This window comes from Oncorhynchus mykiss, chromosome 10 (assembly GCF_057628025.1).
Source record: "Oncorhynchus mykiss isolate SJ-2025 chromosome 10, ASM5762802v1, whole genome shotgun sequence".
Classification (NCBI taxonomy): domain Eukaryota; kingdom Metazoa; phylum Chordata; class Actinopteri; order Salmoniformes; family Salmonidae; genus Oncorhynchus; species Oncorhynchus mykiss.
In genome coordinates this window covers 74,671,421-74,687,500 of record NC_143031.1, presented here as the reverse complement: position 1 = coordinate 74,687,500, position 16,080 = coordinate 74,671,421, and the positions used below count along the sequence as shown (strand labels likewise).

Genomic DNA, 16,080 nt, shown 5'->3' with positions numbered 1-16,080 from the left:
AGAGGTCTGTAATTTTTATCATAGGTACACTTCAATTGTGAGAGACGGAATCTAAAACAAAAATCCAGAAAATCACAGTTTTATGATTTTTAAGTAATTAATTTGCATTTTATTACCCTCACTGAGATAACACACACTGTCACTCAGAACACACTGAGAGTAAAAACACTAGCATCAAACACCAATACAGAAAATACAAACTTTTCATCTTTACAGTTTGAACAATTTCAGTGACTTCATACAAAGTAATATTTTCTTCAAAGAAAAGAGTGACATTCTTTCACATGATTTATTAAATTTTTTAGAACATAACAATTCTTTAAGGTAAATGTAAATTAGCAGTTTGCTTCAATAGTCTGTAGTAATTTACGGAATTACAGTAATGAGAAAAAAAAGGTAGAAACTAAAAGTACATACTGTAATTCGAACCAATAATTGAGGTCCTAATCCTGCCTCTCTCTAGCATCAGGCCACAGGTTTTCTTCAACATCACATCTAATGTTTTCTCTTGCCATGCACTTGGGGAAGAACCTTCTGGAGTGCCTTATCCATCCCTGGCAGTCCTCTAGACTCGTGTCCTCACATCCGGCACGCATGACTTCCAAAAGAGACATTTGGTCATGTGGGTGGTGACCAAACACTTTCCACCTCCAAGCAGAGAAAAACTCCTCTATTGGGTTGAGGAAGGGTGAATATGCAGGCAGGTACAAAACCATAAATCTGTGATGTGCTGAAAACCAATCTGTGACAGCTGCAGAGTGGTGAAAAGCAACGTTATCGCAAACTACGACAAAAACTTGGGGGTTTCTTACTGGCTTCCCCTGTTCTGCTGGCACTAGCTGAGCATAGAGCTGTTCTAGGAAAGCTATAAGCCTTTCTGTGTTGTATGGGCCAATGAGTGGTGTGTTGAGAAGCAAACCATCATTGGCCATTGCAGCACACATGGTGATATTTCCCCCCCTTTGGCCTGGAACCTCCACAGTGGCCCTTTGACCTATAACATTCCTTCCTCTGCGCCGTGTTTTGGCAAGGTTAAATCCAGCTTCATCGATAAATACAAATGAATGTGGTCTTTCCAGTGCTTCCACCTCCATTACTCTCTGAAAAACAGTAAGTGCACAGTTTTACTGTAGAAATGCTAGTGTTTTTTTTTACTGTAAATATTTTGTATAGCTGTGTACGTAACCTCAGACGTCTTACCTGGACATATTGGTATCTTTGCTCTTTTACCCGTTCACTGTTTCTCTCGAACGGTACAGTGTGTAACTTTTTCATTGTAACTTGGTGTTTCTTTAGGACTCGAGCAATAGTTGTTGTGCTGACAGAATTAACATTTTCAAATATATCATTATCAGCCAGCACTCTATCTTGAATCTCCCGCAGTTTTATTGCATTGTTGACAACAACCATGTCAACGATAGCATTTTCCTGCGCATCTGAAAATATTTTTCCTCTTCCCCCTGTTGGGGGCAGCCTTTGGGTCCTGTTGTAAAAATATATTTTACAGTCAAACTTACTGTAATATATATCTGTGTAAATATTCTATAATTACAATACAAAATAGATTCCTGTAATGTTTTCATTTACTGTAAGGATGTAACTCTCACCTGTTTGCATGATGGAAAATTCGTATTACAGATGCCACTGTGGATCTTTGCAGATTGGGTTGCACCCTCAACCCTGCCTCTCTCAATGAGAGACCATGGTTCACGACATGGTCTATAAGTGTAGCCCGTATTTCATCTGAAATAACAGCTCTTTGTCTTCTTTGTCTTCCTCCACGCATCCGCCCTCTCCCTGCCACCCTTCTCCCTCCACGAACCCATCTTCCTTGTTCCATTTCCAAAATGAGTCTTTCTGAGCTCTACCTATATATACTGTAATATGTGTGTGTGTTCACTAACAAGTCTAAAACAAGACACCTGCTTAGCCTTTCAGCTGAAATTGCAATCAGCAATGTTTGAAAGGCACAAGGCTGAAATCTATTCCGTTTTGAATGTGTGGTTCACAGTTTTGACAGCAGTGTGTTAGCATTTGAACAAAGTGCTGTAAATCCACAGTGTTGTGCAGGTTGTGGTTAAAGTCATGGGATAAGTGTGTAGAGTTTTGAAAACTGTGTTCAAGCAATGAAAAACGAACTAGAGTTTGGTCCACATGAACTGCTGCTGTGCAGACTGTAGTTAGAGTTTTGCACATGTGACTCCAGTTGTGTCCACTGTCGTTTAGCAATCGAAAAAAACTGTAATACTCTGATTCCAATTTCTACTTCCTCTCCACAGAGAAAAAAACCTGGGCTTCCTCCATGCTTCCACCATTTTAAAGTAGTCAACGTTTTTAACTGTGTGGGTTTTCCTATGGGTTGTAGCCTCAATGGCACTACCCACATTGTCAAATATTAAGATGAGTCCTCTATCTATCTCTATGGGTCAAGGTAACGGTAATAGAAGGAAGAAACTGAGCTTGTAGAAGACAGCCAGAGATAAACACTTAATAAAGAAGGTATTATACCCAACATGAGGGACGTTTCTGACCAGCATCCCATTGACAAGCAGATTATAGACAAAACCTAAAACTGACCCTTACCTTAAAGCTAACCTTCACCTAATTTGAACCAATTCAGAAATTGAACAGATCATAAATGTTTTATGATTTAATAAAATTATGTTATTGATGTTTAAAATAAAGCCTTTATCTGTATATGTCTTGTTGTACTTTATCCATGGATGAAACGTGTCCTGTGTTTTCAGGACAGATGCAGTACATAAGACCTACATAGAATGTGAATAATGACATTAAGGCTATGTCTCAAATAGCACCATATTCCCTGTATAGTGCACTACCTTTAACCAGGGTCCATCACTATGTAGGAAATAGGGTTCTATTTGGGACACAGTAAGTTTAGGGAAGTTATTGCTGGAACACCTATTGTATTGTAACTGCAGTTGATTTCAGCATGCGTTGCTGTGCCAACACATTTTAGGCCATACCACTGTCTTCCTTTAATAACAGCTTCCTGTCTGTCTGTCTCAAATGAAATGTTATTGGTCACATACACATGGTTAGCAGATGTTAATGTGAGTGTAGCGAAATCCTTGTGCTTCTAGTTCCGACCATGCAATAATATATAACAAGTAATCTAACAATTTCACAATTACATTTTACACACAAGTGTAAAGGAATGAATAAGAATATGTACATATAAATATATGGATGAGTGATGGCCGAACGGCATAGGCAAGTTGCAGTAGATGGTATAGAGTACAGTATATACATATGAGATGAGTAATGTAGGATATGTAAACATTATATAAAGTGGCATTATTTAAAGTGACACATACATTTCATCAAGTTTTTAATTATTAAAGTGGCTAGAGATTGAGTCAGTACGTGTGCGTTTCACCACGCTGTCTGTGTGGGTGGACCATGTCAGTTTGTCCGTGATGTGTACGCCGAGGAACTTAAAACTTTCCACCTTCTCCACTACTGTCCCGTCGATGTGGATAGGGGGGGTGCTCCCTCTGCTGTTTCCTGATGTCCACGATCATCTCCTTTATTTTGTTGATGTTGAGTGTGAGTTTATTTTCCTGACACCACACTCCGAGGGCCCTCACCTCCTCCCTGTAGGCTGTCTCGTTGTTGTTGGTAATCAAGCCTACCACTGTAGTGTCGTCACTGGTGGGAGTCACGTGGTGGCCAGTATTGTGTTAATATCACACTGTGGTTGACTGATAAAGAGTTTCACTTCCATAAATCACACAGACACAGGACAGTGCAGGGAGAAGACACAGGTACAGATGTACATTAGAGTTGAGGTTAGAAGTAGAAGTTACTGTATTTGACCACCAGTGTGTAAAGATGTCAGAGGGAGTCTATGAAAACCCAGAACCATTTAAAGACGATGAGCCTGATGCAATGAAGAACACAGACATTGATGGCCAATTATATAACAACTTAAGAGCCTTCAAGTCCAGTCCAAGAGATGGAGTTGTTGCTTCAGGTAAGATTGCACTCATGCTCTCACACACACACGCACGCACATACACACACACACACACACACACACACACACACACACACACACACACACACTTACACACACACACACACACACACACACACACAATATATTAAACAAGTGTGATAACCCTGTAGTACTCTAGCTTTATTTGTCCCAATCCTGGATGATACAGTAAAACACATTACCAAAGATGTTTAATAATTTGTGATTCAGTACATGTTCAGTGGTGGAAGAGACCCTCTGGAGTTGCTGCAGTGTGTCTGGGGCTGCTGTGTGTTCTAATAATCTTTGACAGTCAGTCTTTGTTGTCAAGTTACATATAAGCACAATATCAAATGATCATATTTGATTGTTGTTCCCCCATATGGGTCCCAAAAGAGGGAAGTGAAGTGGATGTTTCCTGTCACTCAACCAGCTGTCACTCAAAATCTCCTCGACCAATCAGGTTCCTTAAGAGAGAGGGAGGCAGGTCGTCTAGCGGTTGAGATTGTTTGGCCTTAGCCTTTTGGTTACTGGCCAAAGGTTGAAATCCCGAGCCGACTACGTAAAAAATCTGTCGATATGCCCTTGAGCAAGGCACTTAACCCTAATGGCTCCTGTACATCTTTCTGGATAAGAGCGTCTGCTAAACGACTCAAATGTAAATGTAGAGGAGAGCCCCGGTGGTTACTGTTGTCATCTCATCCTCACTGGTTAAGACTACCCACCCTCAATATCCACTTAGAGCAGTTTGTAGTGTCACATCTATTGTCTGGACATTATAATGACCCATGTTTGTAGTCCTGGACCTCCTGAACATGTTGATGTATATTTGGGAGTAAACAGAGGGTCCAAATCAGCAGAAAGGTGAAAGGAAGGAGGAGTTCTGGAAACTCCCTGGAGCTTGGGGCTGTTAAATATGATATTTAATATATGTTAACTAGTCTTTGTTCTCCACTTCCCCTCTATGATCTATATCTTCCTGGTATGATAGTGTCCTGTCCATCATCACAAATAGCAAGTCCCATTCCCTGGACAGGAGGACTGTGTTGAGATATACTCTGGACAAGATGACCATGTAGAGACATGGAATGGTTTATATTGTTCTGCAGAAAATGGTTTAACAATAAACACTACAACAATCTCTCACACGCACACATGCAAATCAAATCAAAGTTTATTTGTCACGTGCACCGAATACAACAACACCTTACAGTGAAATGCTTCCTTACAGGCTCTAACCAATAGTGCAAAAAAGGTATTAGGTGAACAATAGGTAAGTAAAGAAATAAAACAACAGTAAAAAGACAGTGGAAAATAACAGTAGTGAGGCTATATACAGTAGAGAGGCTATATACAGGCACCGATTAGTCGGGCTGATTGAGGTAGTATGTACATGTAGATATGGTTAAAGTGACTATGCATATCTGATGAACAGAGAGTAGCAGTAGCGTAAAAGAGGGGTTGGCGGGTGGTGGGTGGCGAGTGGCGGGTGGCGGGAAACAATGCTGATAGTCCGGTTAGGCAATGTACTGGAGCACTGGTTGGTCGGGCCAATTGAGGTAGTATGTAAATGAATGTATAGTTAAAGTGACTATGTATATATGATAAACAGAGAGTAGCAGCAGCATAAAAGAGGGGTTGGAGGGGGGGCACACAATGCAAATAGTCTGGATAGCCATTTGATTACCTGTTCAGGAGTCTTATGGCTTGGGGGTAAAAACTGTTGAGAAGCCTTTTTGTCCTAGACTTGGCACTCCGGTACCGCTTGCCATGCGGTAGTAGAGAGAACAGTCTATGACTGCACACAGTTGAGAGAACAGTCTATGACTGCACACAAGTACACACACAATTACATACTCAACTATGCAAACTTGTTCTACGTTTTACATTAGCATAACCACAACTACCGTGCAATTTTGTTGATACTTCCGTAGAGTTAACACCTACAGCAGTGACACAGACAGAGACACACTGATGACTCAGAGACAGAGATATCACTAGAATCAGAGACTTAACGTATAGAGGGCCTGCAGTTGATCTACGACGCCACCTGGTGGCCATGTTGGAAGACCACCACATTAATTCTAGAAGCAGAGACTTCATGTATAGTAGACCTACATAGAAAGAAAGACCCAGGCATTGTTAAAGATGTCAAAGGTCATCTATACTGAACCAGATATGAACAAGAAGGTCAAGTTTGACAGAGGTGAGATGGAGGAGAGGATTGTGGATATCTACGTCAGTGCAGACACCCTGAGAGACGGTGAGACCAGCACCAAGAGAGAAGAGACAGCAGACTCTGCTCCTAATATTGGTCGAGGAGACCAGAACTCAGGTAAAACACACACACACACACTCACAAAACATAACAATATATTATGTGTGTCCACAGAGCTTGATAGCTCAGGGAAGAGACCCTCTGGAGTTGCTGCAGTGTTTCTGGGGCTGCTGTGTGTTCTCCTACTGGCTGGGATCATAGGCCTGTCTGTCTACTGTGAGTTTGTGTCCAAGTTCATTGCTTATCACCCAGTTATAAGAGGTGCTGGTTACTAAGCCAATTTACCTGGTGTTTTACCTAGTAACTCTGTTTATACTTTGTAGATAACAGAGCCATTAAAGATTCTGAAGATAAAAGGAACATCTTGTCCCAGAGTTTCTCCCTTTTTAAAATCAACACAACTTCAGAGAGAGACCAGCTACAGACCAGCTACAACAACCTGACTGAAGAGAAAGGCCATATTCAAGCCAAGCTTTTTGTGATAGGTGAGATATAAACTGTGATAAATTAGAAGTAAAATCAACAATAATTATGTATCAATGGGCTACTGGCTAAGTTTCTCAATTTGTTCATCTTTGCTCTTCAACAGAGCAGCATTGTCAGGAGGGATGGAGATACTCTGACTCCAGTTTGTACTTCCTGTCTACTGAGAAGAAAACCTGGGAGGAGAGCAGACAGGACTGTCTGGAGAGAGGAGCAGACCTGGTGATCATAAACAGCGATAAGGAACAGGTGAGAGAGAGAGAGAGAGAGAGAGAGAGAGAGAGAGAGAGAGAGAGAGAGAGAGAGAGAGAGAGAGAGAGAGAGCGAGAGAGAGAGAGAGAGAGAGAGAGAGAGAGAGAGAGAGAGAAGGAGAGACGGAGCAAATATTATTTTTCATCAGTACACTAATACGTGTGCTGTATTTTTTAAATGTATTAAAATGTACATTATCTTTATCAACAGACATTTGTCTTCAACCTCCACCTGAGAGTCTGGATTGGCCTGACTGACTCTGTTACTGAGGGGACCTGGAAGTGGGTGGACGGCACATCACTGACCACAGGGTGAGAGATTAGACCATTTTACCTTGGGATATTGTGATAAAAAACAACAATGATATTTTGCTATTAATCATGTTCATCAAAATGTGTGTTTCTGCTCATGGATGTCATTCAATGAGAACTATAGATGTATCACAGAAATCAAGTAATATTTTCAGAATAAAATGTCATTATATAAAAATAAATATCATTGTAAATGGCCCATTCTGTATAATGGTATGATCATCTTACAAAATGTGTCTTTAAAACTGTTAAAACATAGGACTATGTCTATAATTGAGGAGGATGTTTGTACCACAGTGTCTGACGGTCTGGATCTCTGTGTTGTCCAGGTACTGGGGGAAAGGACAGCCTGATAATTATGGGCAGGAGGACTGTGCTGAGATATACTTTAGAAAAGATGACCCTGTAACAACATGGAATGATGGCAAATGTGGCGCAAATAACAGCTGGATCTGTGAGAAAGTGGTGTAACAATCCCTCTCGCTCTATCTCTCTCTCATATACAGTGTATATATATTGATTGTTGGATACAGTGCTGAATGGTTAAGTGATGATTCCACCTGGTGGTTAAAGTGAAAAGTTGTATTACAGAGTTGCCTATGGGCTCTTTTTCAATGAGACCTTACTCAATTCCTCCTCACATCCTCTCTCTTCGACTCCTTCTCCAAACACATTAGAGAATTCAATCCTAGGGGAGGGACCTTGGACCTTCTCCTCTAATAGGGTTGAGAAGGAGGGGAGGAGATAGGAGGAGAAGAGACAAGAGGAGAGGAATCTAGGCTAATTGAGATAGAGCCTTAGTGTCAGAGAGAGACAGAGGAGGAAGAAGAACATTAAGAGAATGAGGAAGAGAAAAAGTGATTGTTGTGTTTAGATTTAGAGGAGAATATGTAGACATACTGTACTCTGTAAAATGCTTCTTCCTTATTTGTATTAGAAACATGTCATGTGATTTGCAGTAGGCTTATGCTTAGTAAAAAAAAAAGTGGGACCAATTATTTACCTGTGATTATCACTTTAATAATAAGAATAACAAAGTCACAGATTAATAAATAAAGGAACAATGTTCTTTAACAAGGTCGACTAGCTTCCTGATTGAATGTGATTGGATATTTTAAACAGTGTGACCTTGACACACACAGAGGGCAGAACAGTACTGAGAGGAAACACACACACAAAAAACGATGCTAATGAAAGGTGAGAATGACTCACAACCTTCACTGTACAAGAGACTACGTGTTGGTGACCAATGGCAACACCAAGCACAATGCAACAGTGGATCTGCCTGCTACACACTCATCATGGTGTCTATCTGCTGTTGTGTCTCTTCCTGGAGGTTGCTGTCTGTTCAAACCACCGGTTAAGGTGTGAAGTTCTCCCTACACATGTAACACTACGTTCTCAGACACAACAGACTGATAAACTAAAGCAGCTGTTTAACAGGATATAAAACATAATATACTGTCTGTTGTACTGTGTGCAGATACATAAAGTACCAAAGTATATTTTAAGGGGGTAATAAGAATGAGCCTTTATATGGAGCAGTCTGGGGAGATTTATGCTAATGTAGACAGGAAGAGCTGTGGACAGGATACTGTGAACGGGAGCATAAATGGTGAAACCTCAAGCTGAGGGACACTGGTTAATACACTGTAGTCATAGTGACACAGAGACATGGAAGTCTAAACCAATAGTTATTATTCTTCCAATGCCACACAAACTATTTAGCTTATGTTAATATGATGAGGTTGGCTGATGCCCCATGCTCCAAGGCTTCAAACGTAAACTGAGTAAAATAAACTGTAACAAACAGATGATTAATATTCAAAAACAGAATACAATGTGTCTTCAAATGAAGGTACCTTACTTCACAAGGGACGCTTTTGAAATGACATACTTGTGGAAATTGATACATGAAATGTTAAATACTACAGCTCGTAAATGAAACGTTGTTCCTTTAAGACTAGAGGTTAAATGTTCTGAAATGTTCGAGGCTCTGTATTTTAGGATGTTTACTACCTGCAGAAACACACATGTTCATGTTCATAAAGACCTTTGTAACTCGCAATGGTGTATTTCCAGCCTGGTCTCAAAGCAATTCGTATTATTCTGTACGTAAATCCAAGACACACAATTTAGTATGATATGTTACGTTTCATATGGTGTGTATCAATTTGTGGATGCCCGTCATCCATTTTGTATGATATGTTACGAATTTGCAGTACTTAAAATATACCATGAATTTGCTAAATATATGATTGGTTATGAAGTCTACTAACATTAGCTAGCTGGCTAACGTTAGCAAGGCTAGGAGATAACTGTAACTGGTCACTATATTTCCTGTTGCTGAGAGAAGTTGTAGCTTTAATTAGTTAATTTAATTAATTAAAGGAAGCCTTTTCCTTATAGATGACCTGTTGTACTTGTACCTTACATCCATGGACAAAAAGTGGCTTGTGTTTTCAGGTCAGATGCGGTGCATAAGGCCTACATAGAATGTGAAAAATGACATTAAGTGTACGTCTCAAATGGCACCATATTCTATTGTTTCGTGCACTAATTTTGACCAGGGTTCATCACTATATAGGAAATAGGTTTCACTTTTGGGACACAGTAAGATTAGGGAGGTTATTGCTGGAGCACCTATTGTATTGTAATTTCAGTTGATTTCAGCATGTGTTGCTGAGTCAAATCATATTTAGCCATACCACTGATTTTCTTTAATAACAGATTCCTTCCTGTCTGTATGTCTGTCAGTGGTTAGTGGTTATTAGCAGACCTGGGCCACGAATTCATTAGGTCACACCAGAGGAAACATGTTTTACAACTGCAAATGAAAACATGCTATTCTTATTGGACATGTACATTTAGTCTCTCCCTGTTTCCATTTGCTTTCTTCCGTTTGGTGCCTAATGAATATGACCCACATACTTTAGCTGTGCTTGGTTGAGCTTGCCTGGCTTAAAGGAACCAATAGAATTGTCCCAAAAGCTCAAAGTATTTCAACGATTTCAAATAGTATTTAAACCAGGGTCTGGTTGTTTGTCATTTTTAAAATCATCCAAAGACATTATTAAGATACATCCAATATGTTAATCAGTGATATCGAGTAGTAAGAGATCATAAAAGAGGGTGTGTCTGGTGTATGTATTTGTATTTATTATGGATCCCCATTAGTTCCTGCCAAGACAGCAGATACTCTTCCTGGGGTTTATTATGGATACCCATTAGTTCCTGCCAAGACAGCAGATACTCTTCCTGGGGTTTATTATGGATACCCATTAGTTCCTGTCAAGGCAGCAGCTACTCTTCCTGAGGTTTATTATGGATCCCCATTAGTTCCTGTCAAGGCAGCAGCTACTCTTCCTGAGGTTTATTATGGATCCCCATTAGTTCCTGTCAAGGCAGCAGCTACTCTTCCTTCAGGTTTATTATGGATACCCATTAGTTCCTGCCAAGACAGCAGCTACTCTTCCTGGGGTTTATTATGAGTCCCCATTAGTTCCTGCCAAGACAGCAGCTACTCTTCCTGGGGTTTATTATGGATACCCATTAGTTCCTGTCAAGGCAGCAGCTACTCCTCCTGGGGTTTATTATGGATCCCCATTAGTTCCTGTCAAGGCAGCAGCTACTCTTCCTGAGGTTTATTATGGATACACATTAGTTCCTGCCAAGACAGCAGCTACTCTTCCTGGGGTTTATTATGGTTCCCCATTAGTTCCTGTCAAGGCAGCAGCTACTCTTCCTGGGGTTTATTATGGATCCCCATTAGTTCCTGTCAAGGCAGCAGCTACTCTTCCTGGGGTTTATTATGGATCCCCATTAGTTCCTGCCAAGGCAGCAGATACTCCTCCTGGGGTTTATTAAGGATCCCCATTAGTTCCTGCCAAGACAGCAGCTACTCTTCCTGGGGTTTATTATGAGTCCCCATTAGTTCCTGCCAAGACAGCAGCTACTCTTCCTGGGGTTTATTATGGATACCCATTAGTTCCTGTCAAGGCAGCAGCTACTCCTCCTGGGGTTTATTATGGATCCCCATTAGTTCCTGTCAAGGCAGCAGCTACTCTTCCTGAGGTTTATTATGGATACCCATTAGTTCCTGCCAAGACAGCAGCTACTCTTCCTGGGGTTTATTATGGTTCCCCATTAGTTCCTGTCAAGGCAGCAGCTACTCTTCCTGGGGTTTATTATGGATCCCCATTAGTTCCTGTCAAGGCAGCAGCTACTCTTCCTGGGGTTTATTATGGATCCCCATTAGTTCCTGCCAAGGCAGCAGATACTCCTCCTGGGGTTTATTAAGGATCCCCATTAGTTCCTGCCAAGACAGCAGCTACTCCTCCTGGGGTTTATTATGGATCACCATTAGTTCCTGTCAAGGCAGCAGCTACTCATCCTGGGGTTTATTATGGATCCCCATTAGTTCCTGTCAAGGCAGCAGCTACTCCTCCTGGGGTTTATTATGGATCCCCATTAGTTCCTGTCAAGGCAGCAGCTACTCCTCCTGGGGTTTATTATGGATCCCCCAGGACATGTTACTGTATAACCAGCCAGGACATGTTACTGTATAACCAGCCAGGACATGTTACTGTATAACCAGCAGGACATGTTACTGTATAACCAGCCAGGACATGTTACTGTATAACAAGCCAGGACATGTTACTGTATAACCAGCCAGGACATGTTACTGTATAACCAGCCAGGACATGTTACTGTATAACCAGCAGGACATGTTACTGTATAACCAGCCAGGACATGTTACTGTATAACAAGCCAGGACATGTTACTGTATAACAAGCCAGGACATGTTACTGTATAACCAGCCAGGACATGTTACTGTATAACCAGCCAGGACATGTTACTGTATAACCAGACAGCACATCTTACTGTATAACCAGACAGGACATGTTACTGTATAACCAGCCAGGACATGTTACTGTATAACCAGCCAGGACATGTTACTGTATAACCAGACAGGACATGTTACTGTATAACCAGCCAGGACACGTTACTGTATAACCAGCCAGGACATGTTACTGTATAACCAGCCAGGACATGTTACTGTATAACCAGACAGGACATGTTACTGTATAACCAGCCAGGACATGTTACTGTATAACCAGCCAGGACATGTTACTGTATAACCAGCCAGGACATGTTACTGTATAACCAGCCAGGACATGTTACTGTATAACCAGCCAGGACATGTTACTGTATAACCAGCTAGGACATGTTACTGTATAACCAGCCAGGACATGTTACTGTATAACCAGCCAGGACATGTTACTGTATATCCAGCCAGGACATGTTACTGTATAACCAGCCAGGACATGTTTCTATATAACCAGCCATGACATGTTATTGTATAACCAGCCAGGACATGTTACTGTATAACCAGCCAGGACATGTTACTGTATAACCAGCCAAGACATGTTATTGTATAACCAGCCAGGACATGTTACTGTACAACCAGCTATGACATGTTACTGTATAACCAGCCAGGACATGTTACTGTATAACCAGCTATGACATGTTACTGTATAACCAGCCAGGACATGTTACTGTATAACCAGACAGGACATGTTACTGTATAACCAGCCAGGACATGTTACTGTATAACCAGCCAGGACATGTTACTGTATAACCAGCCAGGACATGTTACTGTATAACCAGCCAGGACATGTTACTGTATAACCAGCCAGGACATGTTACTGTATAACCAGCTAGGACATGTTACTGTATAACCAGCCAGGACATGTTACTGTATAACCAGCCAGGACATGTTACTGTATATCCAGCCAGGACATGTTACTGTATAACCAGTCAGGACATGTTTCTGTATAACCAGCCATGACATGTTATTGTATAACCAGCCAGGACATGTTACTGTATAACCAGCCAGGACATGTTACTGTATAACCAGCCAAGACATGTTATTGTATAACCAGCCAGGACATGTTACTGTACAACCAGCTATGACATGTTACTGTATAACCAGCCAGGACATGTTACTGTATAACCAGCTATGACATGTTACTGTATAACCAGCCAGGACATGTTACTGTATAACCAGCCAGGACATGTTACTGTATAACCAGCCAAGACATGTTATTGTATAACCAGCCAGGACATGTTACTGTATAACCAGCCAGAACATGTTTCTGTTCCACAAATCCCCATCTACAACAGGGTCAAAAGCAGTAATCTTCAGATTCAGACACTCTGTACTGGGGGCCCTTCCGTGGGTGCACAATGAGTGTTTTACCCTAGCACTACACAGTTGATTCAAATCATCAAAGCTTGATGATGAGTTGCTTATTTGAATCAGCTGTGTAGTGCTAGGGCAAAACCCAAAATCTTCACTAAGGAGGGCCCCAGGACTGAGTTTGGGAAACCCTGCTTTAAGGCACTGTAGCTATAGTCAACAAACATTGTTAAAAATGTTGGAAGCCATCTATACAAATCCAAATATGACCATTAAGGTTTGACAGAGGTGAGATGGAAGAGAGGATTGTGGATATCTACATCAGTGCGGAGACACTGGGGGAACGGTGAGATCAGCACCACTATACATCTGCAGAAAGACCATCTACATGACATTTACAACACCCTTACCAAGGAACAGACCAGCTAAGACAACCTGACTGCAGAGAGACCAGCTACAGACCAGTTATAACAACCTGAAGAGAGAGACCAGCTCCAGACCAGTTGCAAGAACCTGACTGAAGAGAGAGACCAGCTCCAGACCAGTTATAACAACCTGACTAAAAAGAGAGACCAGCTACAGACCAGTTATAACAACCTGACTAAAGAGAGAGACCAGCTACAGACCAGTTATAACAACCTGACTAAAGAGAGAGACCAGCTACAGACCAGTTGCAAGAACCTAAGTGAAGAGAGATTCAGTGTTCATAAAGGACTTTGGTTATTTGGATTTTGAAACGCCCCTAATTAAATAGATATTACCAAAATTAACTAGATATGGTCAAAATCATCCCTGTAAAGCCTGTGGGAATATACAACGCCGTACCATGATATAGCCTACAAACCGCAGCCAAAAGAAGCTTAGAATGATAATAATGCAGACTGCAATACAGTTGCTAGTGTCAGATTGAGGTCAACCAACAGGTTTTAATTGTCTCACTCAGTTGTGGTTTGAACAGTAAAAATTAAAACATAGCTACAAAGAGAGGACCATTAGGACAATTCAAGTTGCTTCAGCAAAGGCAAATGAGTGGTCAACACTCACCAATAAGCCATCCATCCTCAACAGCTCCTTCCTGTAGGTGTAGACGCCGACATTGCTGTTCTACAGAATGAACAAGTCGTGGTTCCAACGGGCCACTTTGAAACCACATTCAGCAGCATTGTTTTGTTGTCACATAACCTATGACCTGCACATTAAGATTTGAAGCCTTTTCTGTTCATATAGTTGAACTGGTTTTGGCATGGGGATGGGGATGTGGGTGCCTGTCTATTGCTCTGTTTGTATTTGGGAATCCGTTGATGGGAAAGAAACCCCTTTTGATTTAAATCTGTTGTGTGATTGTGTATGGAAGTGGTATGCTGCAGTTTGTTTTGCTGTTGAAGGATGTAAGGTGACGATCGGCTAGCTCCCGCTGTAAAATGCCCGTCACTACAAACTCGAAACAGATTGGCACTTCATGTGCACCAGAATGACATGTTTTGGCCTTTCTTAGGTAGATCTTCAAAGATTGGGTTTGGGAAACGATATCAGATGATCCAATCTGTACTTTCTGTAAATCCCATCGGTCTCCGCGAAATGCAGCGTGGACCAAACCTTCTAACAGAGCAGGATCAGGCATCTCTAATTTGATTTCCATTATGGCAGTCTTTTATCAAATCAAATCAAATCAAATTTATTTATATAGCCCTTCGTACATCAGCTGATATCTCAAAGTGCTGTACAGAAACACAGCCTAAAACCCCAAACAGCAAGCAATGCAGGTATAGAAGCACGGTGGCTAGGAAAAACTCCCTAGAAAGGCCAAAACTTAGGAAGAAACCTAGAGAGGAACCAGGCTATGTGGGGTGGCCAGTCCTCTTCTGGCTGTGCCGGGTGGAGATTATAACAGAACATGGCCAAGATGTTCAAATGTTCATAAATGACCAGCATGGTCCAATAATAATAAGGCAGAACAGTTGAAACTGGAGCAGCAGCACGGCCAGGTGGACTGGGGACAGCAAGGAGTCATCATGTCAGGTAGTCCTGGGGCATGGTCCTAGGGCTCAGGTCCTCCGAGAGAGAGAAAGAAAGAGAGAAGGAGAGAATTAGAGAACGCACACTTAGATTCACACAGGACACCGAATAGGACAGGAGAAGTACTCCAGATATAACAAACTGACCCCAGCCCCCGACACATAAACTACTGCAGCATAAATACTGGAGGCTGAGACAGGAGGGGCCAGGAGACACTGTGGCCCCATCCGAGGACACCCCCGGACAGGGCCAAACAGGAAGGATATAACCCCACCCACTTTGCCAAAGCACAGCCCCCACACCACTAGAAGGATATCTTCAACCACTAGATATGGTTTATCTACAATGTTTTCTCTAATTTAACAAATTACTCTACATTATATTGATGATTATATTGATTATTATCATAACAAATGCCCTGATGTGAACACATTATATATAGCCTGTCAAGATCTGTTACATTAATTCACAAAGTAAATACAATTAAATTGATTTAAAAATAAATATATATTACTCACAATTTCACACATTTTCAACA

The 16,080-nt window shown here is 41.3% G+C and overlaps 1 protein-coding gene across 2 annotated transcripts; it reads left to right on the top strand.

The window, feature by feature from the left end:
- The first annotated feature begins 3,681 nt into the window (after positions 1–3,681).
- On the top strand, positions 3,682–8,398 carry LOC110533212 (CD209 antigen-like protein A). 2 transcript variants are annotated; one of them, XM_090187913.1, is made up of 6 exons: positions 3,682–3,997; positions 6,393–6,494; positions 6,602–6,763; positions 6,868–7,010; positions 7,224–7,324; positions 7,654–8,398. In XM_090187913.1, the coding sequence occupies exons 1-6, from the start codon at positions 3,856–3,858 to the stop codon at positions 7,793–7,795; spliced, it is 792 nt and encodes a 263-aa protein (XP_090044039.1). In that variant the 5' UTR covers positions 3,682–3,855; the 3' UTR covers positions 7,796–8,398. The 2 variants fall into 2 exon arrangements, with proteins under 2 accessions (XP_090044039.1, XP_090044040.1); XM_090187914.1 differs by lacking the exon at positions 3,682–3,997 and adding an exon at positions 6,149–6,335.
- Positions 8,399–16,080: the final 7,682 nt, after the last annotated feature.